This window comes from Stegastes partitus, unplaced genomic scaffold (genome assembly GCF_000690725.1).
Source record: "Stegastes partitus isolate 25-593 unplaced genomic scaffold, Stegastes_partitus-1.0.2 Scaffold1487, whole genome shotgun sequence".
In the NCBI taxonomy this organism is placed as follows: Eukaryota; Metazoa; Chordata; class Actinopteri; family Pomacentridae; genus Stegastes; species Stegastes partitus.
In genome coordinates this window covers 59,083-77,080 of record NW_007579218.1, presented here as the reverse complement: position 1 = coordinate 77,080, position 17,998 = coordinate 59,083, and the positions used below count along the sequence as shown (strand labels likewise).

The 17,998-nt window shown below is 38.2% G+C and overlaps 1 protein-coding gene across 1 annotated transcript; it reads left to right on the top strand.

Annotated features, from left to right (window-relative positions):
* Positions 1–4,360: 4,360 nt before the first annotated feature.
* cdh26.1 (cadherin 26, tandem duplicate 1) lies at positions 4,361–17,998 on the top strand. Its single transcript, XM_008300000.1, has 19 exons — positions 4,361–4,430; positions 7,328–7,387; positions 7,485–7,577; positions 7,690–7,836; positions 7,938–8,085; positions 8,387–8,556; positions 8,668–8,796; positions 8,876–9,061; positions 9,198–9,472; positions 11,126–11,271; positions 11,372–11,599; positions 11,690–11,911; positions 12,718–12,836; positions 12,933–13,007; positions 13,601–13,663; positions 13,859–13,933; positions 14,936–14,980; positions 15,076–15,147; positions 15,293–17,998. Exons 1-19 carry the CDS (start codon positions 4,404–4,406, stop codon positions 15,509–15,511), a joined length of 2,499 nt encoding a protein of 832 aa, XP_008298222.1. The 5' UTR covers positions 4,361–4,403; the 3' UTR covers positions 15,512–17,998.

Genomic DNA, 17,998 nt, shown 5'->3' with positions numbered 1-17,998 from the left:
TCAAAATTGCCTTCACTTGTAGGACAGCCTGCAAATGAAGGGGATTATCTCCCCACATGGAAAATTTGAATGTAAAATCACATGCATGTATTGTACCGGCACATAAACACTGCTGTTGAGCTGTGCACTGAGCTTTCCAGTTCTGCTAGTTTTACTAGTTTGCCGTTCACCTACCCTCAGTTGTTTTCAACGGCGCTTTGCTATACGCCATTGTGGCCTGTGGCTGAATTGTTTGCCCTCTATCATACCAAGGATGGGTGTTACTTTTATTGCCTGTGCTGCACCGAAAGCTATGATAAACTTCCTCGTGGTTTGTTTTTTTTAGCACAAACTACAATCTCTGATCATGGTGTGGGCTGAAACTTTTGACTCATAGTCCACCTGGAATGTCCTTCAGGTTCTAAGTAATCTCAAGATCAGACAGCTGACAGCAGTGGGTCGTGTCAATCATACGCTGCCTCCATTTAAATGACATGTTGTTTTTGGTTACGCTACCTCACTGTTCTTTCTGGATGTTGACTTCTAAAGTTTGCCAAATTTAGGATTATTCTGGCCCCATTCAACCTGTTTTTAGGCTTTAGACCGCTCAAACTCAGGTGGACTTTCACCCACAGAGCAATGTGTAGATACAATATTTATATTTGGAGGCTAGTGGATAATTTTTCTTTTTTTCTTGAAAGAGCAGTATAAAAAATTAACTCAGGTTTCCATGCTGTCTGCCATCTATTCGGTTCGAGAAGAAGAAACCACAATACTGAAGCCTTGAGGTGTTCTCCACCTATGTAATATGCATGTAGCAGCGTGTTTGTTTGTAATATTTCTTATTAGCTCTTGCCAATTTATTACACTGACACTTTGCTGTGACTGAATTTAACTGTGGGCCAAGTCAGGTCTCATGTTAACCGGCCTGGAGCAAAACTGATTTGGGAGACAGCTTTTAAAGCATGCGTTGTGTTCAGCACTGCTGCACAGAGTACAGGTTTGGTGGCAGAGGTTTTGCTCCACAGATTAAATACAATTATAAGTATATGCACAGAATTTACAAATGCAAACCTGTGATGTAATTGGAATGGAAAATATCTAGCATTGTGCAAGTTGTTGTTAGAGCTGCTCACTCCTCGCACAAATTGCTATTGACACTCCCAACACTCACGTGGATGTATTAAATCACAGTTGCCTCAGTCACCTCTATCTATCTATCTATCTATCTATCTATCTATCTATCTATCTATCTATCTATCTATCTATCTATCTATCTATCTATCTATCTATCTATCTATCTNTATCTATCTATCTATCTATCTATCTATCTATCTATCTATCTATCTATCTATCTATCTATCTATCTATCTATCTATCTATCTATCTATCTATCTATCTAGTGGTTCTCGTCTTTGCGTTTTTCAACCTTGAAAATTTCAATTTGAGATATATAGACTGAAAAAGCCACAACATATGATTGCATTGTAACTTTACCAGATAGTGGCCTGATTTTGCCTAACTTGTAACTCTTAGCAGCTGAGTGAAATTGCTGGTCAGAAAGTAGCATTTTCATGACTATAATTCAATGTTTAAAAGCAATAAAAAGAGGAAAACTTCTTTTGTTTGCTTTTCAATATACAATGAGTAAATAGCTCTTATAGGCACTGCCCTGTTTTTCTATCAAAAACTTATGGAGATTTAGAATCAGATCAGAGAATATGAATTTTGTGAATTTTATGTTCACTGGATTTCTGATAGCTTAGTGATTGTAAATCAAATCATTTTGGGAATATGTTATTGTTTTAGGAAACTGTGATTTTGAAATGATACATTGACTGTAGCAATGTCAAAACCAGTGCAGTTGGCAGTTACACCAGTTAAGCCGATGAAGACCAGTCAAAGTCACGGTTGTATTATTTATTCATCAGTGCATGTTGGGTGTATCCCATGAGCCAAGAAAATTGCTTGTGTTTGTGATGCAAGGTGGGTTTGATCCCCAACACAATGTTGTGCGAAAATGAGCACCGAACTGCACTGTGCCGCTGAATCAGTAAACCCACAGTCTTTGCTATGCATCTTTTTCCACAATGGCACAGTTTTAAAACTGTATGACTTTGCATCTGCAGAAAAACAGATCCTTTACCTTTGACAGCATTATTGTGCCGACCAACTTTTCTTTCTTGTACCCTCTAAACTACCTTTGACTCCAATATTGTCGTTGAAAATCTTCGTAATCCTGGTTCATTGTCTCAACACTCAGTTTCTTGAGAGTCTGGTCAGGCTGTGTAAGCAAAGCGACTAAAGACCAGAGTGATCAATCAAGAATTCCTAAGCCAGTGTCAACATTATTTCCAGTTTTACGTCTTTGCCGCCCCTTTTCTTTTCTCTCAACTCCTACAGTACCTACACTGGAACAGTTTGAGGTCATCAAAGGTGATATTGAGGCTGTAACCTAAGAAAAAAAAAACCAATAAACTTGAAAGTGCTAAAAAAAACTGTGCAACTTTTCAGAAGTTTGAGAAAAAAAAAAAAAAGCTCCAGTATTTTAGCTCCAGCACTGAACATTTCCTCAGTCACTCCCTCTACACAATCGCCTTTGTTGGATGGTGTAACATTAAATCAACGTTATCATCACGAGAACCTTGTGTGACTATTTAAGATAAGGAGAGCAGAATCGACTTTGGGCCACCTCGAAGTAGGTCAATGTGAAAACAGCCAGAAAACACAAGTGTGAACAAAGTGAATGTAATTATCAAGGACGAACAATTGCTTTAACAAAAAACCTTTATCCTCAGTCCAAACAGTTAGAGCCATCATTGCGTGACATTAAAAATTACACCAACATGACCCGAGGCTAAGCCAAAAGGGCGGAGCGCTCCTGTTCATTTTCCTGCCAAGAGTTTTACAGCGTTATCTGTAAAATGGTGAGAACTCCCTGCAGCCTTTCATAGGATGTAAAGAGGAGAGAAGGTTTCTATACATCTCGGTTTAACTCGGTTAAAAGAAACCAAATATCAATATCAAATGATCAGTAAAGGACACGAGTATGGTCATACAGAATTAGTTTGCAATGTCTGACTGCTTTACCAGATAAGTTCAACCGTTCTCTGAGAGTTTTGTGATCAGCAACATACAGAAATGTTTTAGTCTTTAGTCACGCTGTTCCAAATAAAAAGTTTGTCACGCTGGTTGGGTGTGATAAAAAGAAAAGATGTAATTGCCTTCCTATTAAAAACGCATTCTTCAGTGGGTGGATAATTGGCAGCATTTTTCTTTGGCTCTTTTTGTTTAACTTTGGTGTTTTTTACAAGATTCAAAGTTCATTGTACAAACAGGAGATCTTTCTTGGCAACAGAAATCACGAGACAGGTGGACAGGGTGAGTTTATTGTACAGGGAGGTCAGCATTGAAGCCTAATATGTAAGAGAGACCCTCACAGTCCCGTTTCCCCTCCCTCAGTATTTTGCTCCCTTGACTTTCTGAGAACAAAGATAATAAGCCGTCGTTTCATCAGGGCGTATTTAACAGACAGGAAAATGGCTCACAGTAGATCTACAGCATTTCTTGTGTCTCTCCTGTGTTTCTCGAACTGTCCAGGTTAATTTATCAACTGATTGACTGCCTTTTTGACCCAAGGGAGGGATTAGAAGCAAAAGGTCAGATGTCAGTAATCTCCTAATAAAAAGAAACAGAGAAAAGACTTTTGTGAATGGGAAAAATATTCCTCTGAGCGATCACGGTCATTAGTCACAATCTTAACAGTTTACTTATAATCCTGACTAATTATGATTGTTTTGTGCAGTTTGATCCTTTAAGCGCTGGGTATTTTAAGTGATGTTTCATTGAGGAAAAGAAAAACACAATTGCAGAACCTGACGGCGTCAATACGCAGCATTGGTATGGAAGCACGTACATGGAAAAGGAGGGAATGTTTGTGACTGACAGCTGAGCAGAGCCTGAGAGTGACGTATGCAGGAGCAGTGGGTTTAAAATGTGATTTCAGCTTACAGGACCCATGAATTTGAGCTCCATGGTGTAGGCCAGGCATGAATAAAACATAGTAACCTGAGCTAAGGGGCTGGAGAGATGTACACCTGAGCCGAGCCATGCTTCCAAGCACACAGTGAAAGCTAACATTATCGTAACACTCTTTTAAAGCACGTATATGTATATATACATACATATATATCAAAGTATGGGGAAGTATTCATAAAGCAACAACTTGTAAAAGCACAAAATAATATTTAAAATATCACATTGCACATAATTGTGCACATGAACAAGCAGTCCTTTGTTAACTGAAACTCAGGTCATTTGCTGCCTCCAGGCATTGTGGGCTTGTCTTGTCTGCGCTGTTACTCAAACTGCCTTTTACTCTCTCGGAGCAGTTCGACAGAGGATATCAAGCTGTGTGGACCAAGATGAGGATAATTTGCTTGCTTTTTTTGGTAGGTGCAAAATTTTAAATGACCTCTTATGAAGGAATTCCTTCCTGTTTAAACAAGCAAACTTTTTTACACATGGAAAATGCACATCGTAGCGACTCTTATCTGCGTGGAATATTTGTTGAGAGACTTGCATTGCTTGTGATTACTTGCAAACTCAGAGAGAATGGTGTCGAACCTGAGCATGCATAGAACATATAGCTTCTATTTATTGCTGACTGTTTAAAAGACCATTGGGAAACATGGGGAGGGGGGTGAAGGATCAGGAAAAGCCAGTTCTATGCAGTAGGATATGTAAATACAGGTTGCGAACTAAGAACTTTACAGTATAGTGTACTTATTACATTGAAGAGTTCATTTGCACGAACAGATAACTCCATTTTTGTAGATTTTCAGAATATTTTTTTGTTGTTTGCTTGAGATAATATCAAATAATCAAACTGAAGTTGAGTGGATTTGATATTGTCTCAGGTCGATGATGGAAAAGTGGGTTTTCTGAAAATCTACAAAAATGGAGTTATCTGTTCGTGCAAATGAACTCTTCAAATATATATCTTGTTAGCAGTTACTGGTTTAGGTTGTGTTATAATACTTGTGTCTTCATTTCATTGACTTAGCTGCAGCTTGAGAACATCAAATGCTGTGATGTTTTTTTTGTTGTTTGTTGGGATGAAATGCGAATCATTATCTATCTATCTATCTATCTATCTATCTATCTATCTATCTATCTATCTATCTATCTATCTATCTATCTATCTATCTATCTATCTATCTAGTCAATTGACAAGTCACTGTTTCTTAGAGTTTGATCAGTCATAAGGATTATTAGTGTGGTTGTGAGGATCCAGCTTTGCAGCATCCTGTTGTAACTCAGTTAACTTCAGAATGGTGAAATAACGTCTATCGCAGTGATTTTTAAAAAAGCATTCTCTTATCCACAATGTACACCGTGTACTCAACTACCATATGTCAATCAGATGGCTTGGGGCACGGTGGTGGCTTGGAAATTAGGATGGCAGTCATAGACTTTAACGTCCCTGTTTGTCTCTGATTGGGGACTTGTAAGTCTTTCTCAGTCTTACTATCCTTATTCTCCACTGCCTGTTATGACAAAACTGTAAAATTTCTAATAATAAATGTAAAACACCTTATAACTCAAACTAACTTACTAACATTATTAGGCACTTTTGACCAGAGGCAATGAGGGATTTAGGAAGGCTGTAGGTTAAAGTAAAAAATAAAATAAAATATAAAGCTTCCTGCATTATCCTCCTCGGAAGAACCTGTTCAATACAAGGGCACTTTAAAATATTCTCGCAAACAAGAGGCGTAACTCCCATGTTGGGACACACATGTACACTGTATAGCTTTATAGCACTGTCTACAAAAACTCAAATATTTAGAGCAATTAAAAGTGAGTGAAAGCTTCTGAGCTGGCTGCTGTTTCTCCAGGACAATATTTTCATCCGCATACACAGGAAGCAGAAGCAGCCAAATGTGGATTTGAACTGTTGTTCCATGAACCTCAGTCACCCGACCTGACACCAACTGACTTCCATCTGTTTCCCTCGTTCCGTGAAGCGATCGTGAGGCTTGAACATGGGTGGACCAAGTGCATCAGAGTTAAAGTCTATGTTACAACCTAATGCAAGAACAATCTTTCCTGCGATGTTTTCTGGTCGAGAAATTCTCTCGTATGCAGTGATCCTAAAGCTCCGCGCCGGCCTGGAAATTAAGACGTCACCTGCATCTCATTCTGCCCCGTACATGTTATGCACGCTCCCCTCCAAATACAAATCTAAAACACCCACCATACATCATCAAAAATATGGAACTGTGGTGCCCTGGCTTCCTTTACCAGCCTAAACATGTGCAGGTTAAATGAAGCGAAAGTTGGCCAAATGTGTAAAAGTGTTTCAATGTACGATGGTTTGGCTCTGCGGTAGGAGGGTGAACTGACAGTTTATGTGATTAATTTCTACTTTAATGCACACTGGAAGATTCCAGAAACCCTGCATTTAATGGAAACTGATACACATGGAGGTACATTAACATTTGTTATCGCAGGAGCATCATACAGGAAAGTCTGAGATGGACAGCAAAAATAATCTTGTGGAAAAAAAAGAAAAAGAAAAGAAGAACTCCGTAATGTTCAACAACTGTAAAAGGGGAAAAATTAAAAATGACAGCAAATAATTGTAAAATAATGACTCTTATAAGCAGATTTAATTGTAATTCAACAGCATAATTTTACAATCACACATTGTGATAAAAACTAATTACTTTTTGTAAAAATTTAGATTTTTAAATGCACAGTTTTGTCCCGTTTTTCTGTGATTTTACTAGATATTATCTGAATTTTTTTCTGAAAACTGTTTTAAATATTTACAGTTTTAAAAAAAAACCTTAATACACTTTTTTCTTTCTTTCAAATGACAACAAATAACTGTGAAATAATTATATTTTGTTGCTTATTTAAATAGAGTATAAAATAGTTTAATGCTATGGTCAAACAGAGTAAAAGACTGAATTATCATTTTTAAAAATACAGATTTTTGATGTAGACGTTATTTCCAGTGGTTTGCACGTGAATGAATTCCCTTATTCTGTGACTTTACCAGTTACAATCTGCAGTTTTAAAACACTGGGAAAATTGGTGGGGAAAAAAAAAAAGTTGAAGAAAACTTAAAGTTAAAAAATTGCTTTTTTATAATAATGTACAAACATTGAGACAGAGCGATAATAATTTAACACCAGAGGAAAATGAGCAGTGAATGCATGTAAAATGGATAAATGTATCAGATATGTTGGAGTTATGTTGAATTAAAAGGATTTTAAATGTTCTCTGTGATAACATGGATGAGTTTAATGTTTCATTTTCTTTTTTACATGGCCCACAGGTTGCCTTCACAGCCCTGGGAGAGGCTCAGGCTCAGAAGCACAACAGACTTGCTAAACGGGTAAATGTTTTAAGTGTGGAATAACAAACTCCTGCTTCAATGTTTACCTTCTCACGGATAATAATTGCCTGTTCGAATTACATTTTGGCCTCACCAGGAGCTCTTGTTGCGTTCCAAAAGACGATGGGTCTTGTCTACGATTGAACTAGAGGAAGAAAAACAAGGAAAATACCCAATGGAAATTTCACGGGTGAGGAAGCCATTTTGTAAATTAAGTCAGCAACAAATGGAGCACCTGAGTATTCTGGCCTGACGAAATGTGCAAAAAACAAAGTTTTCAGTCGTGTGTGTCTCTTGACTAGATGTTTAATGACAAAACTGAGGGGAAAAACTACAAGTTCAAAATAAGCGGAGAAGGTGTGGATACTGGTATTTTCACCATTAACGAAACATCAGGAGTCGTCTTTGCACACAGGCCCGTCGACAGAGAGACAAAAAAAGCATACCATGTGAGTTATTAGTGAAATACCAGCCAGGCTGGACATTAACTAGACTTGATATTGATTTTTAACCAATGCAAAATGATTTACATATGTACTTTTATCCACAGATCAAGTTTGATGTCTTGGATAAAGTGACTAATGAGCAAATAGACAAGGAGCTGTCTTTTGATATCGAAGTAAAGGATATAAATGACAACCCACCAATATTTTTCCATCCCAAAATAGTAGCCAAGGAGTATGAAAATAAGAAAGAAGGTGAGTAGACAACTTGGTAAATGACTCATACAGCATGCACATTTGCTAGCTGCAGTCATGGGACATCAAACATCAAAGAAATAAAACTAATTAACAATGACATTGATGCTGCAAGGCTAATATAGAGTTTTCATCAAGTCTAAAGGGTGACACGTAGGTGGATAAATAATCACATCAATCCCGGGTTTCATCTTTAATCTTGTCTTGTACAATCACACCTTGCACATCTGCCATTCCTGACCTCCTCCTTTTTTTATGACACATTTTTTCTCCTTGGTTTCCTTTCCTCAACTTCTTAAAGGGTACTTGTCAGTGCAGCTGCAGGCCATGGACGGAGATCAGAAACAAACGGACAACTCAAGATTCAATATCACCGTGGTTTCGCAGAATCCAAAAGAGCCCAAGATTGATGCCTATCAACTCGATGAAAGAATGGCTCAGCTTACCCTTAAAGGATGCTTTAACTACGATGTGAGACTCAGTGACCTACAGTATTGTAATCAGCAAACTGTTGCTTGTACACGAACATGGACAAATGTGCTGGTCTTGCGTCTCAAATGTTATCTTTTACATATGTTTCAGAAAGCAAGGAGGTATGACGTTGTTGTTCAAGCAACAGATCATGGAACTCCAAGCCTTTCCTCCACTGCGCTGGTCACCATCCATATCATTGACAGTAACACTCATCAGCCGACGTTCAAGGAGACCGAGGTAGGGTTTATTATAATTGTTAAAGTTGCTTTTGATAGTAATACATTATGTTCAATTTCTAACTTTTCTGTTTTTCTAGTACCACGCTCAGGAAAATGAAATGGTCTTAAAAGAGGATTTCATGAGAGTTGGAGTGGACGACAAAGACACTCCCAAAACTGATGGCTGGCGAGCCAAGTATTTCTTCATTAAAGGAAATGAGGAGAACATCTTTGACATTAAAACTGACCCTGACACAAATGAGGGTATCGTGAGCATAATCAAGGTAATTCATCTCACCCCACTCTGCTAGAAATGTAATTTACTCACTGTGGGCCAAGCTAAAAGTCCTATCATCTTACATCAGAAACATTAGTTGCACTTGCACCAACCTAAACTTGTGTGTTTTGTTATTTTTCCAGGAGAAGAATTATCTTCAGACGACTACCCTCAACCTGCAAATTGGAGTAGAGAACATTGAACCGTTGTTTGTTTGTCACGCTCAATCTGGCGACGACAAACCCACACCTCCTCCTCCACCTCCAAAGTCAGTCAACCTCTCAGTGAGAATGATTGATGCCAATGATCCGCCAGAGTTTTCAAGAACTACAGCTAATGTGTATCAGAAGGAAGAAGAAATGCCAGGAAAGTTGCTTTTCACTCCAGATGTTAAAGACATAGATTCTGGAAGCTTCAGGTAGGGTCTCTAAACTCTATACGTACACATTGTAAATACAGTTCAGATCATATTACAATATGTCAGAAGAAAAATAATATTATTGTGTGATATTTTGCTTGACGACAGTGCTTGTGCTATATTCACTCCAGTAAATGTCATTTTCTCTCACAATTCAACAACAATATCACAATTTCTCAGGCTTTTTGTGGGAAATTCATACATTTTCAAGTGTGGCACAAGTGTTCAAATACATTTTTGGGGACACTCTACTATGTTTGCAGTAGGATACTAATCATTGCACAAGTTCCACGAGCACCAACCGAAATTTTAAGCATTTGGTGCATGTGTGAATACATATGTGATTAATTATTAAACTAATTACTGAATGTCTTTTGCTGGCTGTTCAACACATTTCCAAACCCTAGTTCAGCTTAAAATTCACAGGATGATGCCAGACTGTGATCGATGACAGATTCTGGAAAGTCTAGCTTGTTACTCATTAATATTAGAGAAGAGAGCATTGCAAACTTTCATCAGCTGGTGACAAAGTCCCAATGTAGATTCCTTTTTAAATCATTTATTTATTGATTTTGTACAAAAAAAGCTTTAGTGAACACATGACTCTTAATTTCGGAGGCATCATGAGACACTGTGCTAGATAACACATAGGTTTTGCTTTGCATTATATTACATTTCATCAGTAATATGTGCATCAGTTCAGATGCTAATCGTGTAGTGCAGGGGTCTCGAACTCCGGTCCTCGAGGGCCGCAATCCTGCAAGTTTTAGATGTTTCCTTCTTCCAACACACCTGATTCAAATGATCAGCTCATCATCAAGCTCTGCAGAAGCCTGATAACGATCCTGATCATTTGAATCAGGTGTGTTGGAAGAAGGAAACATCTAAAACTTGCAGGATTGCGGCCCTCGAGGACCAGAGTTCAAGACCCCTGGTGTAGTGCAATGGTATTGGCTACCAAAAAACAAAAACCCAATACTGATTTATTTGCAAAACTATATTACTGCAGACTATATAAAAAAGATGGACACAGCTGCCAAGTCTGAAAAGTGAAGTCAATGCCAAAGTGGCTTAAAGCTGCATTCTTTCCAATGACCAGCAGATGGCGACTCCTCTGTTTGTAAAAAATATGATAGAAATCTGTAGGAAAGTGACCCTTCTTCTCCACTGATTTGTTACCTCAGTAAACATTTTACTGATAAACTTATGATCTCAATTCCTAGTTTCAAGTCTCCTTTAAAACAGCATGATGTTCATTTTATATACTATAGTCCCATGTAGAGTAAATTAGATGAAACTTTATGGTTGGATTACCTTGTGATTGACACGCATCTCATCAGCGTGCCCAGTGAAGTCAGAGCGATGTGAAAGCAGCTATATCCACCTTTATTATTTTAGAAATGTATACAGTTTTTGACCCTAACTGTGAACATAACTGCTTATGATAACCTTGCATACTGTATTCAACTTATAGTGTCGCACTTCACATTGTGCCTGTTGTTTTGTGCATATACCCTTTCTCAGTTAGTCTTGAGCCTCACATGGTCTTCAGTTGGACATGACCAAATGGGAATAAAGTCCATTTGAATGTAAAACTAAAATTCAGCATTTTTATATTCTCCTCCATTCTCTGATTTCTCCCACTGTGACCAGGTACGTGCTTGTAGACGATCCAGCTGACTGGGTATCCCTCGACCCGAAAACAGGAAAACTCACAGCGACGAAGAAGATGGACAGAGAGTCACCCTTTGTTGACAAAGATAATATTTACAAAGTTGTCATGGCAGCCGTAGATGATGGTATGAAGGAGCTCTCTATTGTTTACAAAAGCAGACTGGATAATTGGAAATTAAATGCTTTGATTAATAAATGACAGGATCCTTTGCTGTGCTTTCCAAGGTGAACCTCCAGCCACAGGTACATGCACTGTCAAGATCCACCTGAGGGATATCAATGACAACACACCAAAGCTGACCAACAATAGCCTCATTATGTGTGGAAACAAAGTTAACAAGGTCACAGTGCCTGCCAGGGACTCGGATCAACCTCCTTACAGTGGACCGTTTGCCTTCTCCCTGGGGGGCGATGAATCTCTGAAGCAGCAATGGAAACTAGACCCTAACTTTGGTTAGTGCGCACCTGTAAATCCTCATTACTAAAACCACACTTTGCAGTCCAAGAAGAGTAATACACACCTCTCTTTACATCCGATACCAGGTATGGAAGGTGGCCTTGTCAGCGTGAAGTCGCTTCCTTACGGTAACTACTCGGTGCCCTTCATGATCTACGACCAGCAGAACGTAGTTGGAAAAGATACCCTGGAAGTAACGGTGTGCGACTGTGAAGATGGTGATGTTTGTCGTGACAAAATGGCAGTCTCATCCAATTTCGGAGACGCCGGCATCGGACTGCTTATTGCCGGATTGCTTTTATTCTTGTGTGAGTTTGGGAATCTGAACACACGTGCAACCTGAACACAAAACAAACAGCTTAATTACAGGTTTTTAGAATTTTTAGATTGTCTTTATAAATATCTTTGTTTCTGAAAGTTAAACAAAATTTGTGGATTGATGCTAGTATGTGGATGTTAAAAACCCCTTCTGGGGAATATCGAGTTTTTTTTAATTAACCCAGTTTAACATGTCCATATGGTGTTTTTTTATGTGGCAAAGGACACATAGTGGGTGAAATAAAGACTAAACATCATGTCTGTACAACCTTGAAACTACAACGTTTTGATAACAGATCTTAAAACACTGATATATACAGTTATGTTTTCATAAGAAACAAACCCAAGGAACCAATCCCTTTAACTTTTAAGCTTTCATTATGATTATTCATCTTAAGGATTAGTTTGTAATTCAAACATGAAGCGCTGAATGTTACAACTTACTATTGTGTAGCATGGAATAGATTTGTAGGGGATTTAGGAGCTCAATCAATCACTGAAGATGGACTTTAAACATATGGTAACTTACTTTTTTGTTAATAAGCATCTAACTACACTCCTGAATATAATCTATGATTGCAAAACATTCTTTTTTAAACTTTTCAAACACTTCAGGGACCAGCTTACAGGCAGCTCAATGGTGGAAATGAGGGAAGAGCAAAAGCTGCTCTGTTGCTTTCCCACCTAGCTTTGTTTCACTTCTTAGAGGGCCTTTTCTAATTTGGGGAAATAGCCAATTATATGTCAGTTACATCACTTATCGTGTTTTTTTTCTTTTTTTAACGTGTGTCGACAGTACTGTTACTCATCTTCATGTGCGAGTGTGGAAAGAAGACATTTGAGTACATGGAACAGGACGAGGGCAACCAGACTCTTATCAAATACAACCAAGAGGGAGGCGGCTCTGCATGCAAGGTGGGTTGTGTGCAAATTGCAAATTAGAATGAGTAAGGCGGTTATAAAATTTCCATGAAGCAAAATGATTTTTTTTTTTCACTGTTTTCACGCTAGGCTGAACCCACCCTGCTCCTGACGCCTACAAATGGCATATCTGTGACGGATGGCATCAAGCAGGGCACCATGCGGGTACTTTCCTTCTCAAACCATACACTGTCATTCCTCTGTTTGAAAAGGACTTTTTCACAGACACGCATTAGTTGTGGCAGCGTGAGCACATCGTGATAGTGTGTCCAAAGGCAAGAATGTAAAAGACATCGGTAGAGAAACCGAATAAGTTGCATAGAAAAAAATGATCACTGTTTTAGTTGCATGCATTTTATAATCCTGCTAAAATAATAATTATAGCAGAATCCGTTTGTCAAGCTCTTTCGCTATCTTAATGACAGACAGGTATGTGAATCCAGGTTATGGTTAAGATTTATGTGTGAGACAAGAAAATGATGGTGTTTGCACAGGATTATGTAACCAACAGCTGTCATGTTTAACACGACAAGGAAGAACTTGTTCCTCTCTGGATGTACTTAACATTTACTGCAGTTTACTGTGAAGTTTAAGGAATTGATTAATTGTAGCTTGTGTATTGATAAATCTAACTAATTAGATGTTTTATGGTGCAGAAAGTGAGCTTGTGGGTCCATTTACCTTTAAGTGCATTCAAATGCTTTGTTAATTACTGTAGGATTCATTGTATACTTCATTAATCTCTTCTGCTCAACTAGATGACTGAGATGGCCCCAGTAATGACCCACGACGTGGACAGGTACAACACATCATACACCATGGTACGTAACGGCTATTTGAGTCAGTAAAGAGTAACACATTTATATATATTTTTACACTTGCAGGACTTGAAAATTGAAATCACACATTGCCTTTTAGTGTTTAATCACACATATAAATCTGATCAGAAAAGTTGGGCTTGTTGCCCTCTGCTACGCTCTTAAACCCTGATCTTGTCTTTTGGTGTTTTTCTTCAGCAAACGAACTCCAACATGACCTCAATGGGTTTTCAGAAAAGAGACAGTCCCAGAGGCAACGAGGGCCAGATGATGGTGAGTCGTCGCGGCCGCAGTGACAGTACTGTTGACGTATGTTTCTTGACAGCGTTGCATGTTGTGACATGGCGTCTAAAAGGTCCGCTCCCCTGGTAGGTGTGTGTGTGAATCTGCACACTGCCTGCCTACATCCACAAGAGGGTGCCTGAACCTGTCTTTTAAGAGAAGGAGGAGGTTTAGCCAAATTGTTTGTGGGTTAGCCTGTGACTACTGTTGAGACTACTTTTCGGCACAGTATCTCAGAACAGTGTGAACTTATGAGCTTTGCCAATTTGCATTTACAAATTAGCTTTTTGGAAATCCTTCAGAGAAAAGAGATTTAAAAAAAAAAAAACTATTACTAATACTGATGTCTCATGATATGCTGTTTCTACAGGTATTTTTTTAAGAAAGTGAAATGTCTAAAAATTAATTAAAATCTTTGCAGATTAAGATGAAGCAGGTTTAACAAAATATTCACATATACACACACATACATAGTCTGCAAGTATTCTTCTTAATTAAATGAGATTTTATTATGTTGCTTTGAAAGAGTATTTAGTCTACACTGACATACAGTCGCCCTCAAATGTATTCATACCCTTCCATTAAAGAAAAGGCAAAATTCTCAAAAGTCACTCAAATAACTAGAAACTGAAAAAAGTAATAATAAATAAAAATTTGCTAAATTATAATTTAGTGAATAAAGACATTGCTTTTCAATTGTGGTTGGAAAGAATCACTTAAGAAAAACAAACAAACAAAAAAACAAAACAAAAACTGTCCCGGACAAGTCAGAGCACTTTGCTGATGAGCAGTGGACCAAAGTCAAAACACCTGTCAACAGGTGCAGAAGTCTCTTATTCCTGTAATTCCTGTATTACAAGAAATCTACCACACTGTGGTCTATGACCGCAGTAAGAGAAACGAAAATCTACAAATAAATCAACTGTCAGCTCAGGTCAAGTGAGGGCACAACACTGAATTGAACTGTGTACTTTTTTTTTTTTTTTTTCGTAGAGCAAGTACTCTACCTGGACTACAAACAGGATGAACAGCTATCAGGTAAGTAATCAGTAATAAACCCAACAAGACTGTATGTTTAATGTCTTTACGCTACATTAGTGCATTAGGAGCTTAATCCTCCTCTCTATCAGCAGAGCAATTCATCACGCTACATGCGTTCTATGAGCCTGCGATCAAACCAGCGCATTGCAGATCACATCGACAGGGTAAGAGAAGCTTCTGACATCACCCTTTGGCAAAGACTCTTGACTTTATCGATGGTCGATGCCTCTGCATTAAGCAATGAAAGAAGTAGTCATGACTGGAATATTATACACTCAGACTAAACATTTTTTTTTAACTTTTCCACAGAGACTTTACATGATTGATGGAAACCCTGTGGACTACCCGGTGTACCAACCCCACAAGTACGCCTACGAAGGACAGGGCAGCAAATGCCAGTCACTGGATGAGCTGTCCATCACCAACCTGGGAGATGATTTCCAGTTTCTGGATGATTTGGGGCCAAAGTTCAAGACATTGGGAGAAATGTGTAGCAAGAAAATACAAGTGAAAAGCACACAGCTCTAAAAAGCTCTGCTGGAATGTAACTTTTGCACCAAGCAAGTCAGTCTTCATTTTAACTCTGTGACTGCGATTATGGATGGATCTATCTGGAGGTGATGCACCACCGCGGTTGGATTTTGTACTTGTACATTACAGACTTTAACGTCTCAAGCATTTAAAGCCAGATATTGTTTGCTTGCACTGATCTGTGAAGCAAGGATTACATGGCAGCAGCTGTATTTTGCTTGCTTGAAGATGGAATGAATGAATGCACTGCACACCCTGTCATGCTCTGCTGATTTTGAAATGTTGTAACGTGAAAGTGACTGGGTGTGTTTACTTGTTTCTTAGTTTGCCACATTGACAGTGGTATCTGCTAATGCGCATTATCGCTAGCTCTTTGGGTTTTTTGAGGACAGTATTATTTTAAACAGACGTTCGTGTGTGGAAACTGGGTTTTTTTTTTTTTTTCTTGTAATAAGTAAGATTTTTTTTTTCTGCCTGTCACTTTGGTGACAGCACTCTTTTGTAAAGGGTCCTTGATGAGCATCAGCAGAAATCTTAACTGGTAGAAGTAATTGTCTAATCGTGACTAAACATTGGTTTTGTTCTTGTGAACTGTAAATATCAGTGGCTTTTTTGTAAATGATCTTGTGCCACAGCAGTGTGAAACATTGCAAAGTTTATTCCCTTTTTTTTTGGTTTTCTCATGTGTTTTTGTATGCTGTCGGAAACTTCTGTTTTTTTTAGAAAACAAATTTAAATGTATTATTTGGAAAGATGTTTCCTTTGTCATTGCTAAAAGCAACCGCAATCATCGGGATGAAATATTTTAATTGGACAGGAGGGAAAGAAATGTTGATTTAATGAAATAATTACAATAAAATCATACCAAAAAAAGCTTTCGATATAACGATTGTAACCAATTTAAAGTGTTAAGAGCTCCTGTTCCGTAGATGACAATTCAGTTGAACCACGACAGTTACTACTATTAATTCATTTTACTTTTACACAATACAAGTCCAACCTTTTGACTATGACACAAATTTCTTTAGAAGTGGCAGCGCTAACATTGTCTCATGAGAAGGGTAGAGATTAAGCTGAATTTTCTGTTTTCTCACTGCACCCTCATTCCCATGAAAACCCCGCCTCACACTGCGTGGGTTCCTTGAAGCCAATATCTGAACAACAGTTCAAAAATTGATGACAGCTTTTCTCTACCATAACCAAAACAACCTCCAGCCTATGAAAATTTGGCATCTACTATGTTTCTGTAGTTTCAACTTGTGCTCACTCAGTAAGTTTGGAAGTTTTTGTGTGTCCATCAGTCTGTCAGCAGAAGCGGCTGAACTTGTTTGAATAATACCCATCAGAGAGGCCAGGTGTAGCTGAGGTGTGGCATGGAAACTGATATGGAAGTCTGAAACTCAGAGCTAGACTGACAAACATGCATGACTCAGACACAAACTCAGCATGCATCGAATATCTTTCAAACCTTCCTGATCCACAAGCGAAAATACTTTTCGCAGCAGGGCAACGTGAAACACAAATGAAAACACGAGACCGTTGAGAAGACTAAATGTGCCAGTTTTTCAGGCTACAGCAGGAAATATGCAGATAGCATCACAAATAACGACTATTCAGAATCAAAAAACAAAAGAAAAGAAAAACACAACAAGGTAACCCATAGCTTACTGTTATAAAACAAAACAAGTTGTGTTGAAATAACGGCCTAAAAGCTAGTTTTGGTGCGATTTGACTACTTTTCAATGCTTTAAAATGTAAAAAGTGAGAAGTCATCAGGCCACACAATTCTGTTAGCTCTGCATGTGCAAGTTAACAGGCACAAGAAAGTAATTCAGTTTGAAACAACAAAGTTCAATGTTTAAAATGTCAGCTATGGGAAAAGAAAGTCCTTGTTATTATGGATTGGTTCTACTATGATGTTGGGTTTTTCTTTGTTTTTTTTGTATAATCACTGATCTCTGAACCCAGTGTGCAATTCAAATACCAAAAAAAAGCAAGAGTGCTGTCTGAATCCCGAAGTAAGCTTCCAGTTTCACTAACTTGGCGGCTTGCCTTTAATTGCCATACAGGTTTTCCGTTCTCTCACACAGGGTGTTGTCTAGTTACAGTCGTTATCTTTATTCCTGAGAAGTGATTTCATCAGGGCTGCTGGCAAACAGGTTCAATGTCATCTTGCTTCCATGCAAAACATCCCACACTGTTAAAACAGCTGGGACATGCCCGGCCATGTAAAAATAAGAAAAAAACTAAAATAAAAAAGGGTAAAAGGTAGAAATTGTTGGCTTGTTTCAGACACATTTGAAAAAGCTGAACATTTGAACCAGTGCCTACAGACAGAGGTGTTGACTTGAAGTTATTTTTACGAGATACTCTGATTGTCTTATAAAGGAACTGTTGTGCCAAATATTAAACTGTGAAAAATTGTGCCCATTTCATTGCATATCTTACTTTTCACAACAACAGTCAATAAAACAACTGTGGTTA